The sequence below is a fragment of the Perca fluviatilis genome, chromosome 17 (genome assembly GCF_010015445.1).
Source record: "Perca fluviatilis chromosome 17, GENO_Pfluv_1.0, whole genome shotgun sequence".
NCBI classification, from domain to species: domain Eukaryota; kingdom Metazoa; phylum Chordata; class Actinopteri; order Perciformes; family Percidae; genus Perca; species Perca fluviatilis.
This window is the reverse complement of record NC_053128.1, coordinates 12,268,081-12,283,764: the sequence shown is the minus strand read 5'-3', so window position 1 is coordinate 12,283,764 and position 15,684 is coordinate 12,268,081. Positions and strand designations below refer to the sequence as shown.

Sequence of the window (15,684 nt, the reverse complement as noted above, 5' to 3'; positions counted from 1 at the left end):
CGGCCTGCTCTCACATTTTTAACATCAGCTCCTTTAATCCGCGTCACTTTTTTTTTTTGCCTCTTTTATAAGTGCAAGAAAAGCAGCGCATTGGTTGTCATTCTTGAAGGAGAAACACTTTTTAAAGACGTACTTAAAATGACATCTCCAAATATTGCGTCCTCGTGACTGACATGCACATCCAGGTGCTTTCAGAAATGGAATTTAATACCTGGGCTCGAACACAAAGGAACGCTGTGTCGTCCGGGGGACCTCAACATGAACCTGCTTGCTAAATTAGTTATTGTGTGTGTGCATATATATATATGTGTGTGTGTGTGTGTGTGTGTGTGTGTGTGTGTGTGTGTGTGTGCCCGCAAGGACACATATTGTACATGCGGTAAAAAAAAAAACAGATTTGATTCCTGTGTTTTAAGAAAAAGCAACTCTGACTTCAACAGGAAACACTAAAGCAAGTCAGGTCGGTCAATTTCAAAGCAGTGAAAAAAAAAGAAATTCAAGAGCATTCGAGTCCCCTTTAAAGCCTGTTTTACAGTTGTGGGCAGAGCTTGACCTATATCCTGTTTATACTTTCGTGGTGTTGTGCTGCGTTGTAGTGGGTATAGTTTATACTGTGTTCTGCACAGTTTGTGCAGATTAACCTTTGCTGTGTGGTGCCGCTACCAAGCGACGGCCGAGCGACGTGCGTCGTTGCGGCTGTCCGGCGTAGACGCAGAGGGGTCTGCGGGGGTACGCCGTCGATTCTACGCACAACCATAAAACGGCCTTTACAGTGCACTTGCGTTCAACTAGCTGAAATCAATTGGCTCATGAGTTGCATGATGGTAAAGAAATCTAATTTTAATCGATAAGATGGAGAAAAAAAAAAAATCTAAAATCAAAATTCCCAAAAAAAAAATCTAAATTCCCCCCCAAAAACAATTTCGCAGTCCATGACACGTTGCACCGGGCAAAAAAGCAGGTAGACACATATGTATAGATACTTCTCATATACTTTATACAAAAGTCACTCATCGCAATGTTTACATGGTGACAACATGTCAGAGTTGTGACAATACAAAGAAAACACCACAGAAATGCAGTTACTGCGACTCATATACTGTACGTGTTAACTATTGCAGTGATTTAGTGATGGTGCAAGGGTGAACATCTTTAGAAAATATAGAAATTAAAAAACAAACAAAAAAAAAACATCAAAATTTAAAACTTGTAACTTGGCACAAGGTGCATGTATAACAAAGAATGGCTAGGAAACGTGTATTCACGAGGGATGACGCGCTGTAACAAAGTGGTTTCTACTGGTTTAAAAATGTGCACACATTGATGTTCTTAGCAATATCTATCCTTCATTAAAAGTAACATTTTAATATTCGTTCATCATTTATGAACACTAATTCACTGGCACATATCTCATTGTATATTACGTCCATCCATAAAACATCATTTGATTGACATCACTCCAAACGATTAAAAGGAGGATTTAAGGGAAAACGTCTCCAAAGAATCATAAGGAACATAAACACAAAATATAAAAAACGGACTGAAAAGAAAAGCCAGCCTAGATATAGTTACGTTTCCAATATCATCAAAGATGAAAAAGTACAAAATGATAAGGAACATCACTCGGGAAAATGGATTTGACATAGTTAAGAGCAAATAAGTAGCCGGTCCTCATTGCTGAGAGCCAAAGGAAATACAAGGATACAAAAAAATGATTATAAAGATAAAGATAAATACACTGTTTTTTTTCACCAAAAGTAAGGCCACACTCCCAGACAGAGCAGGAACATATATGTAAACCAAAAATCTACACTCCTTATCAACTCAGCAGCTGAGGAGTTTGTGTTAATGTTCAGATATCCTTTTTTCTTTTTGGAAGGAAAAAGTTGTTACCTGAAAAGTTCAACATGTAATATTTCTTAACTATAAAATAAAAATTCTAATAGACAGTTATCACTGTTTGTCATTCAAGGGCACAGGTCGCCAACTACAGTATGGTATTCCTTTCCAAACAAACACTAGCATGTCACTTTATTCTGAAGTCATCTCGTCCAAACTGCAGTTTCCGCGGCAGCAACTCGTTCGCGCTAACCGCTGTGCAAATCCTCGAACACACCGTTCTGGCAAACGCGTCTGTACTCGGCAGTAAACGACATTTTTAAATTCATGGGCTTTGAAAAGCACAGACGACAATAAATATGTATAAAAAAAAATAAATAAAATGGCTGCACCCTCATGGTTACACTTAAAGAGGATGGAGCTTCTACTTCGAAATAAATATGGCCAAAAGCAGGGTTCACCTTTAACAGACAGTGTCCACACTGTTGGTCATCATTTTGATTTAAAATCATTATTATTCTTGATTTTACCACTTTGATTCTATACTGATCATATCGCTAGTATCGTTCCTAGGGAAACAGGAATGGGAATATAATAATATGGCAAGGCACACGTTTATAACGGATCAATCCTTTAAATTAAGGGGTACAATTAAGGGTTATTAGTTGAAATACCTTCTCTTGTAACATTAGCTGTACAGGATCAACTTGTGAAACAAGCACAATATTTCATCAGCTCCACTTCCCTTCTTCTATTCAATAATTGACAGGCAGAACTGGGACTGTCTCCTAGCTACCAGCCATTCTTTCAAACGAAAAAGACCCCCTTTATGAGATAGACCACACCGTCTTTTCACATTTACGAATAAATCACAGTGGAGCTACAGAATAGGGCCTTCAAAAGACAGGTTTTTTTGTTACTTCACACATTCACAGTTTGCAGGGTGTAAGGCATCAAACACATGGCCACGGTTAGAGGGGTTTAGGTGGGGTTATTGCACGACAACACTGGGGAGGTGTGGGAACATGTCTGGCCCCTCCAGCGGGGCCTGGCATCCTCTGTTCCCCTGAGGCTGTGGCGTGCACACGGTGCCGCTCCAGCTGATGAGGAAGAAGGGGTTTAAAAAAAAACTGTTAACTGACAGAGTGGTCGGTCACTGCCTGGCGAAAACAGCTGGCGAGTGCGTGGTTGGGGTGCTGTACAGTGGCTCGGTATATTCATGTGGGTGCTGGAGGAACACGGAAAGGGAGCGGCTGTCCAAAATACCCAGAGCGTGAACGTGACAGTGTGTCGGGCGAGCTTGGCGAAGCGCCACCAAACGGTCAACTAGCAGCTAAGACACATCAAAAGGTCTAAGAAAGACGGAAAACACGTATCCCGCGCGAGATCCCTCTTTTGTCGCGGAATCCGGAGACCTTCCGTCCTTCCATCGGTCTTCTCCGTCCGTCTCCAGCTCCCCTCATCTGCCCTCCTCGGCCGAACGAGTCTCCGATTTCAGCCTCACGAACTCCTTGGCCACGTCGTCGTTGGAGCGCTGCGAGAGGATCCGCATGGCGGTGAGGCCCGTGTCGTCCATGTGGATGCGTTGGCCGAGCGGGCACCAGCACGCGCAGGTGCTCTTCCCCGCGATGTCTTTTAACTGCATCACGGCCAAGCCGACCACGCTGTCCGCGCGGCCAAAGCAGTAGTCCTTGACGCAGACTTGCAGCTCGTAGCACTCAAAGCCGTCCTGGTTCCCCAGGACACTGCGAGGAGAGAGAGAACGCAGAGGTTCCAGCATCCCAGTCATTGAACACAACAGCAGGTTGGTCAACAAAGCAGCACTAGGTACGAATTTTCGGTTGCACTTAACTTGAAGGTATCTACATGAGAGTATCTACAAAAATCGATACAGTATAGTATCGCGATATTTTTCGTGGCAATACTGTATCGATACACACACGCCAAGTATCGATCATTTATGATATAGGTGTCGATCATTTATGGTATAGTCTGTCTGCTTGACTATCCCATTTTGCAGCAATAAAATTGAAGTGAGATGAACAAACAGAGAAATGTATCTTTTTTTTTTCCGATAAAACAGATGTTGACAACATTTTCCTTTGGGGACATCATTTGAAATTGGGAAAAATCGGAAGTTGTAAAAAAGGTAATGCATTGCAATATATCGCAGAATATTGCAATATGTTTAAAATCGCAATAATATCGTATCGTGACATAAGTATCGTGATGATATCGTGAGGCCTCTGGTGATTCCCACCCCTAAATGAGAGTGACATGAACTCTAACCATAACTTGTCATGACAAAAACCAAATGACACGTACTAAAAGAAGCGTTACGTCATAAACGTTTATGACTCATCTATAATGTTTATGACACGTTCATGACAGTGTCATGTCGCTCTTATGTCGATACCTTCAAGTAAAGTGGAACCGAATTTTCTTTCAAAAAAAACCCTTAAACTTACTGTTATGGTTATTATTAACTGTTATTATTTTCATTATTGATTCATCGTTGAGTCTATAACAAACTTTTTCAGAGCCCACTGTCCAAAACCCAAATATATTCAATATACTGTCATATGTGTCAAAGAAAAGCGTTTTGATTTGAGAAGCTGAAACCAGAGAATATTGGCCATTTTTGCTTGAAAAATGACTAAAACAACTCCGTTGTCGAACTAGCCGATTCTTGTTCGGTCCATCGACTAATCGTTGCTGCTCTAGATATGAAATATAAACTCTGAAACCAGCAGCAAAACATCGCAGGTTAGCCAGGTTGGTGAACATTAACATTACTGATGTCACATTACATCATCTCGAGCACCGAAGGCCACATTTTTTCAAATATTTGACAAGGCTTACAGACTGCTGTAAATCGTGAAACCATACTGTACGTGTGTACTGTAACTAGACATGATATATGAGGACGGTAAAGCAGACGGTAACAAAAAAATAATAAACAAAGAAGAAAATGAAAGACTGCCAAGTATCCAATGGTCATCATCTGTAAAACTGAGATTTCAGTGGTCGTTCTTTCTTCAGTCAATAAGAATGACAAAAGCGGGTGCGGCTGTCGCAGTACTTACAAACTGAAGGTCTCGTTGTACTTGGGAGACCAGCTGTTATTCTTGGATTTGGTCTGGAATTTGCGTTTCCTGTCGCTGAGGTGAGGACCGATCACGGAGACCTCCACGAAGGGTCGGAACATGCCCGATGTCTGCCATTTTAAATCACTGGCTCCAATGACTAAATGTGCACAAAAAAAAAACACCGACGCGTTAAAACGCAGTTGGCGAGGGGAAGGGGGTGATGTAATCAGATGAAAAAACTGAAATAAAATACATATTTAGCATCAAACAGACCTTTGACGGTAACTTTCCGCTCCGCATTCCCAGGCTGAGTGTGCAGATCGACCTGGACAGACACCTCACCTATTGGCTTGTCCACGCCTGAACCTAGTTCAACACACACACCCAGACACATCGGTGAGCTTACATTTGGTTCGTTAAAAGGCACAAAAATAAATGCATATTTAGACTCATAATGCAGATTCAGTAAGGCCTTCTGCACACTGCCTGCGTGGCGTGAGCGTGTCAGCTGCGTGGCGTGTCCGTTTTTATTCAACAGGTTAGAGCTTGCACGCTGCCTGCGTGACGTCTCAGGCGCGCCGAAAATGCGTGCATGCTAGAAATAGAACTGACGCCTATTTTTCACGCGACACGCAAGCGTGTTGGAAGCGTTTCCAGGCAAAATAGAATAGGAAAAGATGTTTATATGTCATTTTGACACGAATACATATTAATAAATGACATTTTGATGTTTGAAAGTCTCTAGGTTTTGACATAAATGCAGATATAAATGTAATTTAAAAAAAAATAAAAATAAAAATTATCGATTCTCAAATATTGCACCTGTCAATACAGAACGATTTTCCCGTCAATACTGCCGACGTTGTCTTTGCTGTAATCATATCAGTATATATTTAACGTGGCATTTCATTTTATCAATGGGAAACATACACGTGTACAGACAAGGCTAGCAGCAGCAGCGCCGCGTCAGACATGTTTCTGGTGTGCAAAGACATAGAAAACGCCACGCAGCCGCCACGCAACAGAAACGCCACGCTCACGCCAAGCAGGCAGTGTGCAGGAGGCCTAAGAAGCAGATGCAGGTGGAGAGGTTGGGTTAGGGTTGGCCCAGCCACTTTAGTGGCACAGTGTGACAAAGCCATACATGGGGAGAGAGAGAGAGAGAGAGAGAGAGAGAGAGAGAGAGAGAGAGAGAGAGAGAGAGAGAGAGAGAGGCTGATGATTTCAGTGAAACCTACCCCTGCTGGGCTGTATTTTCTCATTGGGAGTTAACCGAATACCCTTTCCATTGTGCACTGGCACAGAGGTAGCACAGGAGATAAAGAGAAGACGGCGATGAAATGTCGACAGACAAACAAAACACTTTAAAACGCACAAAATACAGGCGCAAGCCAAATACTATACAGTGAAAAGCTTAGTTTATCAAACACACACAGTGCCCTCTCCTGGTCTACTGTGGGAAATGCATTCTTCCTATACGGTCACCTTTTTGGATGTATTATTATTGAAGTGGTCAGAAGTACCTTGTGCATGTTGGGTGGTCACAAAGGTCTTGATGAGTGTGTCGGTGGTCTGAGTGTAGAGGGACAGAGCGTGGCGTAGCGAGGACAGCTCGGCGCTCTTCTCCAGGAACGCCTTCTTCAGCCCGTTGCCTCCCGCATGGAAGTATTGCTGCCAAAAGGAAACAGGGAGGTTTACTATGTTTATAACTATAACCAAACATTTAGGCAGCGAAAACTGTCAAAATAGAATTATCCTTTAATAGTTACAAGGATAACTGTATTTCCTGGCGATCCATTTGAAATTACAGAGCAAAAAAAACTCGCGTTTACGTTTAACAACAGAATCAATTGAAATATTTTCAAAATATTTCAATTGATTCCTGCTTAATCCTGCTTTGTAAAATGTACACTTTTTCCTGGTCTGTTAAATCCGATAAGTTATGGTCACAAGCTGCTGACATAAACTTTCAGGGTACTGGTTCCACACAACGCTCCTCGCAAGTTAAACGAAGGATCAGTTCACTACTTTATAGAATTTTGGGTGTCCCCCCCCCCAAAAACTAATCTAAATTTTGACAAAACACAAAAAATGTATATCATTTCAGATAAATGAGGTTTCTTGACCATGAATTCGAAAATAAATAGTGTAAAACTGGTGGTAATACATTGGTGTGAGTGGTGTGTACAGTATACTGATGGTAGTGTAGAAAAACCCCCCGAAGAAAATATTGAAAAAAAGCATCAAAAAGCGATTAAAAAAAAAAGTGTCTAAAAAGCATCAAAAAAACTGTTCAATTTCAGTTTTGAGCCAGGAGGACAACCCAAGGGTTAATGGATGGAACAGTCGATGAAACTAATTTGACCCGTCTCCCCTGCATCCTAATGAAACCAAAACCCGCAGTATAAACTGACCTTGATAGTGTCCAGTGCCACATCCATGACAGCACACTGCCTGGGAGACAGGCTTTTAGTCTCCCCCGCCATGTGATCCTGCACATCCAAATGATGAGAAAAGAGATGAGTTAATTCCACAAAATTAGATTCCCCTCTCTCTCTCAATGATTCCTTTTTGTTGTCAGTTCTTCAGTGTGGTAACACGTGGGGGATTTCACATGGTGTAAAAACATATGAAGACATTAGGATACCTTGAGTTTGGAGAGCTGACCCAGTTCTTTTGCAGCTGAGAGAATCTGTGCTCCCTGGGGAAAGGGAATAGAGTTGCTGCTCTTTTGTCATTTGTGCACCTAAAAGTCTAGGGCTGGGTACCGAACTGAGTTTGAGTATTGAAAAATGCCTCAACATTCAATACCTAATTTCAATACCTAAGGAGGAAATCCCATCAGCATCAGTGAGCCAATAAGTATGCAGCATGCTTCTACCGAGACCTAATATTGCTGGTGATTGGCTGTCTAACGTTACACGTCGTAGAGGCGCGCAGGAGAAACTCTACTTCGTGCACAGAGACGGGCTCACGCAGTAGGAGGTGAAAAACTAATTTAAAGATTTGTGCCCTAATGTGTAACGTTGTAATTTCTTTGCGTTTTTATGAAATTGGTATCGAAAAAAGCAGCGTTTAGGAACCGGTATCAAAGTCACGGTTTTTGTATCAGTACCGTTATAGAATATTTTTGAACGATACCCAGCCCTATTTAAAGTCTAAGGGATTTGCAGTATCTACAAATGCTGAGGCAAACAAACATTAGACTGATAATGGGGAATGCTGTTGAGCTTACAAAGGTATCGTTGCCCTGTGGCAGGACAATAGTCTTCTCCAGGCTGCTCATTACGATCCTCCACAGCTCCTTGAGCACACGCTTCAATACGGTCTTCTCACATGCAGTGGCGAACAGCGTGAGCCTGCAAAAACATGGAACAACACACACACAAATACATAAAAACACAAGCTGATGAGACACGGGGGATCATAGCGAGTGCCGGGGTGTGTTAACCCCAACCCCTAGTATGGTTGAAAATTGTTAAAATTTGTAATTTATGATTTTCACCAAACTATTTCTGCAGGACAGAGATTTACGACACAGAGGAAGAAAGAGCAATACAAAAACCAAATGGGCTCTTGAGAGAGGATTGCATTCATCCACTCACTTTCCATCCAGGAAATCCATGAGTGGCCGTAGCATGTTGTCAGAGTCGGCGTCCACCTGGTTTTTGTTGTTGGCGTTGAGCGGCCCTTTGATCTGGTACAGCAGAGACGCCATCTGTCGCATACAATCGTTGATATGGCTCTGGAAACTAAAAAGAAAGAAAACGATCAATCAGCACAAATGCGCGTGTTGTTACTGATTTACCTCTGAATGTACACTATATGTGTGTGTGTGTGTGTGTGTGTGGGGTCAGGATAAGGCTACCTGTTCCCAAATGTACTGCTCAGCTCATCCAGCACATTGTTCAGCTTCACCTGCAGGTTGTTCAGTAGGTCACTGGCCTCAGTGTCCATCTGCAGAGAGGCAGGCAGGAAGACAGAATGCAAGGAGGGTTAGAATTTGATTGGTGATTTATTGGATAATGCAAAAAGTTCAAAAAGTGTCAACTCCAAAAACTTGAAAAACGAAAAATAATTATGCTCAAGAGAGGAATTATGTGCCAGCGCTCGGAGGACATAGAACTCTTTAACAGCAATGCATTTCTTCAATTTCATATTGGCAACTTTAGGCCAAAATACCCCAAATTAACGTAAGAGTTGCAATTCAACGCAAAAGCTGAAGGCCACAAATGGCAGCAGGAACTTAAGATTTTAAAAAGAACTAAAAAAAAAAAAAAAAAAAATTATAAAAAGCACACCAACAGAGCAGACAGAAAATTCTAATTCAATTTTAAAATTCAACACACACACATCTGAGTAAAACCCACCTTTAAACCAGCAGTCTCCAACTTTTGGAAAGGAGCAAATTGAAAAAAAAAAAAAAAAAAAAGTTTATTAACGCAGGAGATGCGTGTCTAACAAGTCGCACGGGCACAGGGCAAGGGAACAAGTGGGGCAGTCAATCACCTCCAGTGTACCTAACCCAGGTATACTGTGGCATCATCTACATAAGCAGCGCCCTGCAGGACAGCTGTGCCATATGGATGAAGCCATTGGTGGGGCTCATTAAGCCAACGATCCAATGGCCTTTTGATTCATGGCCTGTCAGGGTCACGTAGCACCATTAGCGAGGAGCGACTGAGCCGCTTCGGCTTCGCGGCACATAAGGGAAGGCTTCTGGGGAAGGAAAGGCAGCTAGAAAGGGATTGCTTTCTGTTTATAATGTGCTGTACGTGTTTTTTTTTGCCTGAGGGCAGTGCTGTGTGCTTGGGAATATTGATGTAATCTCGAGTCCGTACACCCACACTCACCTTCTTGTCTTCAAATTCGTTTTCAGTCTACGGCAGCACAGGACAGGTGGAGGGTTACACAGGACAACCACAATTAACTGTCATTTCCCATTTGGAAATGAAATTTCATTTACATTAGAATAACTGCAGAGGATCGATGGCCATTATAGAAAGTGCTGTGGCAGCAGATACTGGCGTGCATGTAACCTACCTTGTCTACCGGCTCATCCATCTTTGAGACATTAAATGAAAGAGAAATAAAAATGGAAGACTGTCAAAAAAAAAAAAATCCTGTTCTGTCGTAACTGAAGCCACTTGAAATTCAAATTTAAAAAAAAACACCACAAATACTGCAAGTTGTTTTTCCCACACTTGGAAAACACATGCTGTATTTGTAACACCCACCTTCTCCAGGTCGGCCTATTGCAAACCAAAAAAAGTAGTTAAAAAGAAAACACAAATTAAAAAAGGAAAGGAAACAACAAAAAAGGGCCGCAATAAAGTTGGTTTCAGGGGAAATGAGTGACCAGTTTTGAGGGAAGGCCAAGGAAAATGAAGGAGGGTGAAAACTCGAAGGTGGAAATCACCACAGATGACTAATGTTATAAAAAACACACAATGCACACAATAAACTCCACCATGACAACCACAGGGCATTCTTGTTTCAGTAGGATTGAGTAGCACTGTGACGTTGCTGTGAGTAGGAAGAACAGGGCACACAAAAAAGGACTTGGGCTCCTGAGAATGAAAGGTTACAACCACTTCGGACTGCAACAAACCTCAACCTCATTTTTCTCCCCTTCTTCCCCTACTTCTTCTTCCTTCTCCTCCTCCTCCTCCTCCTGCTCCTCACTCTCCTCAAACTAGGAGCGGCAGTGAAAAAGACAACACAACATCATTGCCGCAAAATACCACAACCATACTCGACAAAGCTTGTATTTTCAAGATGATTGTGGTGCCTCGATTCCCCCCCAAAAAAAATATTACAAGGGATGCAATATTTAATTTGCAGAGATGAGCATTTGAGTATATGCAGACATGCATCCAAAAACATGTATGCATATACGGGGAACTTGCCTGCCACGCTAGCATTCTATTGTTGCGCTAGAAAAGAGGAAAAACATGATTGTGACTTCACTCTCTCTCTAAACAAAAAAAAAATAGTTTAGTCAATTATGCCATGCAAAAAAAAAAAATAGAAAAGAAAAGAAAAACGCAGTAACTACATATTTGGTCAAAATGTAGTTACAGTAAAAGGTGCAGTGGTGTAGAATGCAAACGCCAGAATTTGAAGTAGAGTGAGACCACCTTCTGCAGCTCTCCCTCTCCCTTCTCTGTCTCCTGGGCCATGCATGTACAGAACAGTCAATAGGAACGCTTTCTCTCTCTGAAATGACCTGTGATTGACCACAGTCTCACGTGGGGGACTAGATTCTCTGAAGCCTGAATACAGAGCAAAGAGGAGATGCAGAAGTCTAGTTTTCTCTCAGACCACTTGGATTACAACATGCTGAAAGGTTATTATGGGATTTGTGCCCAACGATGTCAAAAATAAAGTGCCTACCGCAGCTTTAAGACGGGCCGCTGCACCCTCTGCCACAGAGAGACGCTCTACTAGACAGCTACAACAAGAGAGCAACATCAAGTGAAAGCTAACTGGTCAGGTAGTCACAGATAGCCACAGTTAAAGCTACAACTTAATCTACAGATTGATTTTCCCCCTTGTGGTAATCTGTAAAAGATAATCATCCCTTTTAATGGACTATGGACATTGCGGAAATCCAGTTTCAAATCCACATTACTAAATTAGGGAGTAGCTGAATCCAAGAAAGGAGCCGGGGGGAAAAAACCCAACTCCTTCAAAGGGTAATTAGCGTAGCATATCTCAGTAGCTGCCATCTCAGCTTTCGACTCAAGTGTATTTCATGTGATTCGGTGTGGGCAAGCTACCTTTAACTCACATACTTATCTGACAGGCAGCATCAGTAACAGACTTGCAACATAATAATGTGACCTCTCCAAACCGTGAACCTCAAAAATAAAATTAACCAGGTTCAAGAATGCCAATAGCGAAATAAAATCAAAGTCCAACTCAATTGCATGTAGAATAAGCCATCGAAGAACAAATTCGACATCTGGCTCATATTGTGCAGGGATAGTACCAAAGGAGTGAGCATTTTCCATAACCTTACACACAAAGTACAACATGTCTTCTGACTGCAATGAGGCTACATTCTGAGTTTTCTATTAGGGATAGACCATAATCGGCCCTTCATTTTTAACCAATGCTGGCAGTGACTTTGGTCATCCCCTGACTTCCCCCCCCTACCCCCGAGCACCATGAAGTTGACATTTGTTGTTCTGATATCTCAACAACTGCATAGATTGCCTTGGAATTTGGTACAGACATTCATGCCCCCCCTCAGGATAAATTGTAATAACTTTGGTAATTCTCTATGTGCCATCATCAGGTCAACTTTTTAATTTAACCACTACTTGGTTAATGACTAAACACTTGCACTACCAATGACATTCCCATAGACGACAGCAAAGTTACTAGACTAGAACACGTTAAGCTACTGTAAATGCTAAAAAAGGGGTTATTGGGTTATTGGGGTTATTGGCTATGTGGGATTGTTGATCTACCAGTCTCTAAACTGCAGCTCAAACTACTACCCATGAATCTATTCTGCTACCATCCACAGTACCCACCGGAGCTTTTGCTTCCTCATCCTCAGTTCCGACCTGCTGTCCGAACCAGAGGAAGGAGGGGAATAATCAATACAGGGATGTACCGCACACCATCAAACGGATTAAACAACCAAAAGATGTGCTTTAATATGGACAAATATCGGCCCATTTCAACTCTGCTCAGACCATAATGCAAACCTACCTCCTCCTCCTCCTCCTCCTCCTCCTCCTCTCCTGCCTCTTCCTCCTCATCTTCCTCCTCATTGTGCTTTAATTGTGAAGTGAAGACACTGGTTGAAACTTTAGCTGCAGTGTCCAACTGCTACAATCCTACAACCGACCAAGCACCACTAAAAACAATGTGCTACAACTAGAATACATGGGATAAAACACTACATGCAAAAAGCATGGTAGGGATTGAAAGCAGAGGGAGGTCACAGCCGACAGAGAAGCTATTGATCGTCCTCACTGTAGCTACACTAATAGAGGACATGATTTAATTAAGTCTCTGTCTCAATATTCTCTAGCCTATGAGGCAGCACATGGTCTAATCTCTGGCAGTATAGATCTACAGCAGGGGACTTCAATGTGTTTTAGGCCAGGTACACCTTAGCAGAAAGAGAGACCCAGTAGGGACACCCTACTGCATACATATATTGGATACAATTGAGTTGCATATTAAAATGGGCAGAATAGATACAAATAAATGGTTAGGGTGCCAGCATAGCTCAGTTGGTAGAGTGGGCGCCCATATATAGAGCTTTACTCCTCAATGCAGCGGGCCCGGGTTCAAGTCTGCCCTGCGGCCCTTTGCTGCATGTCATTCCCCTTCAGCTGTCAATAAAGGCCTAAAAAAAATGCCCAAAAAATAATCTTTAAAAAATAAATAAAAGGTTATTATTTATACATCATGTTTTAACGTTAGACATACCATACATGTACCTTCATGGTTGAATGCACTTAATGGAAGTTGCTTTGGATAAAAGCGTCAGCTAAATGACATGAAATGTAATGTAATACATGTGGAAGGCTCAGTTAATCCTTAAGATTAAAGGGTAACTACCATTTTTTTTCAACCTGAAGCCTATTTTCCTATGTTTTTGTGTGTAAGTGACTAAAGGGAACAACCATCTTTGACATCGGTCCAGTATTAAGCGAGATCGCTGCAGTCGGCAGCGGCGAAACAAGCTGTAATGTAAGTTAATAGGGCAATCCATATTGTATTTACCTTCATTTTGCCACTGAAAGGCTCAGATTAATATTCTATGTGTCTGACAACATTATGGAAAGGATTTCTAAGGAGGTCAATCTGTCTCTTAAAGAGTAAGATCCTTTTTTTAAACATAAAATCATCCGCAAAATTGCCTTCGCTAAACCCACTGAATGAAGAGTATTTTACGATGCTAAATTTACTGTTTATTTACATGGAGTCTGGTGGGTTTAGCAAATGCAATTTTTTTTTTTAAAGGATCTTTAACAGAAAGGTTGACCTCCTTTGAAATCCTTTCCATAATGTTGTCAGACACAGAATATTAATCTGAGCCTTTCAGTGGCAAAACAAGGTAAACACAAGCTGGACAATTGCCCTGTTAACTTACATTGTAGCTTGTTTCACCGCTGCCAACTGCAGCGATCTCGCTTAGTACTGGACCAATGTCAAAGATTGTTGTTCCCATCAGTCACTTAAACACAAAAACATAGGAAAATAGGCTCCAGGTTGGAAAAAAACGGTAGTTACCCTTTTACTGTATGGCTACCAAAGTGGATACCTTACCAATAGGACGCTTATCTTCTATGTGTAAAAAATTTTCTTTTCACAAATAGGCCAATTTATCTTTGCTATTAATATGTTGGATTCATATTGGCGACCCCCCTGCACTAACTCCGAGGACCCCCTAGGGGTCACGGACCCCCACGGATCTGTTGCAATCTGACACACGACAGACACAAAGAAAAGTTCAAGCAACCACCCTTAGTACACTACCGGTCAACAGTTTGGGGTCACTTAGAAATTTCCATTCCACTCCATTATAGACAGAATACCAGCTGAAATCAGTTGCATTGTTTTTTTTAATCAGGGCAGCAGTTTTCAGATTACATTATGTGCTTACATAATTGCAAAAAGGTTCTCGACTGTTGTAGAAAGAAGTGGCTGATCTTTAATGCAATATCTACATTGCCCATTATCAGCAATCATTCATCTGATGTTACAAAAGGCCCATTCTGTTAACCAATCTGATATCATTTTAAAAGGCTAACTGAGAAAACATTGGAGAACCCTTTGCAATTATGTAAGCACATAATGTAATCTGAAAACTGCTGCCCTGGTTAAATAAAAACAATGCAACTGATCTCAGCTGGTATTCTGTCTATAATGGAGTGGAATGGAAATTTCTAAGTGACCCCAAACTTTTGACCGGTAGTGTACTTTTCATGCTTGAGTTAGAAATGTTTCGTTGATTAGTCACTTTATGTTTTTTTTTTTTTTTTTAGCCAATAGGGCATTAACAGTATCATACTGGTACTGTCTGCCATCCAGTATGATGCCATAGTACATTATCCACGCCTTTGTCTTCAGACTTACCTGTTTGGCACCCATCGACTCAAACATCTTCTCCAGCTGGATTCTTAACTGCTGCACATTATTCATCAGGACACATGGCTACCAGAGGACACAGGAAGACAGAGACATAAAAGACAGAGCGATTACACACAAGTGATTGCAATTGCACGGCTGTGTAAAATATTTCGTTTACGAAATTATTCAACTTTGGAAATAAGTTTCTACAAGTGATGATGGAGCCACTGGAGGGTCTGCCAAGTGTCAAAACAATCCCCAAAATTTGATTTGATTTATACTATATTACACTATATGTAGGATGTACAGCAGGAAAACCACACCAGTGAGTTTAAAATGGCTGATTGTAGTGTGTAAACCACAAAAAGATGACAACTTACAATCTTCTCCTTGTCAACGTAAGTCGGAAAACTCTTTGTAAGAATGGCGCTGTACTGGAGAAGAACTTTGGCAATAGTCTGAAAAGAAAGAGGAAGAAATGCATTAAACCTGTACGGAACAGAATTTAAATTTGAAATAATTTAAAAATGGTTATAAATCCAATTACTTATTTCTCATAAAACCGTACCCGGAGGGGACTATATTACACTTTCGGGGGAGTATGTCTGAATGATCTCTCCCAACTACGGTATTAAAAACATTCCCAAATGTCCCG

At 41.5% G+C, this 15,684-nt stretch overlaps 1 protein-coding gene across 18 annotated transcripts in view; it reads right to left on the bottom strand.

The window, feature by feature from the left end:
• Positions 1-974: 974 nt before the first annotated feature.
• The window catches only part of LOC120545141 (protein unc-13 homolog B-like), a 96,692-nt gene continuing 81,982 nt past the window's right edge, over positions 975-15,684 (bottom strand). For 6 of the 18 annotated variants that reach the window (XM_039779189.1, XM_039779190.1, XM_039779192.1 and 3 more), the window contains 18 exons: positions 15,410-15,487; positions 15,036-15,113; positions 10,838-10,864; positions 10,540-10,623; positions 10,166-10,180; positions 9,972-9,992; positions 9,782-9,808; positions 9,299-9,319; positions 8,797-8,885; positions 8,534-8,680; positions 8,164-8,287; positions 7,576-7,629; positions 7,343-7,420; positions 6,452-6,599; positions 6,167-6,223; positions 5,202-5,294; positions 4,926-5,085; positions 975-3,584 (listed from right to left, as the gene is read on the bottom strand). In XM_039779189.1, coding sequence (XP_039635123.1) covers positions 3,299-3,584; positions 4,926-5,085; positions 5,202-5,294; positions 6,167-6,223; positions 6,452-6,599; positions 7,343-7,420; positions 7,576-7,629; positions 8,164-8,287; positions 8,534-8,680; positions 8,797-8,885; positions 9,299-9,319; positions 9,782-9,808; positions 9,972-9,992; positions 10,166-10,180; positions 10,540-10,623; positions 10,838-10,864; positions 15,036-15,113; positions 15,410-15,487 — 1,587 coding nt within the window. In that variant the 3' untranslated portion in view covers positions 975-3,298. Of the gene's footprint in view, positions 3,585-4,925; positions 5,086-5,201; positions 5,295-6,166; positions 6,224-6,451; positions 6,600-7,342; positions 7,421-7,575; positions 7,630-8,163; positions 8,288-8,533; positions 8,681-8,796; positions 8,886-9,298; positions 9,320-9,781; positions 9,809-9,971; positions 9,993-10,165; positions 10,181-10,539; positions 10,624-10,837; positions 10,865-12,472; positions 12,509-15,035; positions 15,114-15,409; positions 15,488-15,684 lie in introns of all 18 variants that reach the window. The other 12 variants (XM_039779200.1, XM_039779208.1, XM_039779201.1 and 9 more) reach the window with 10 other exon arrangements.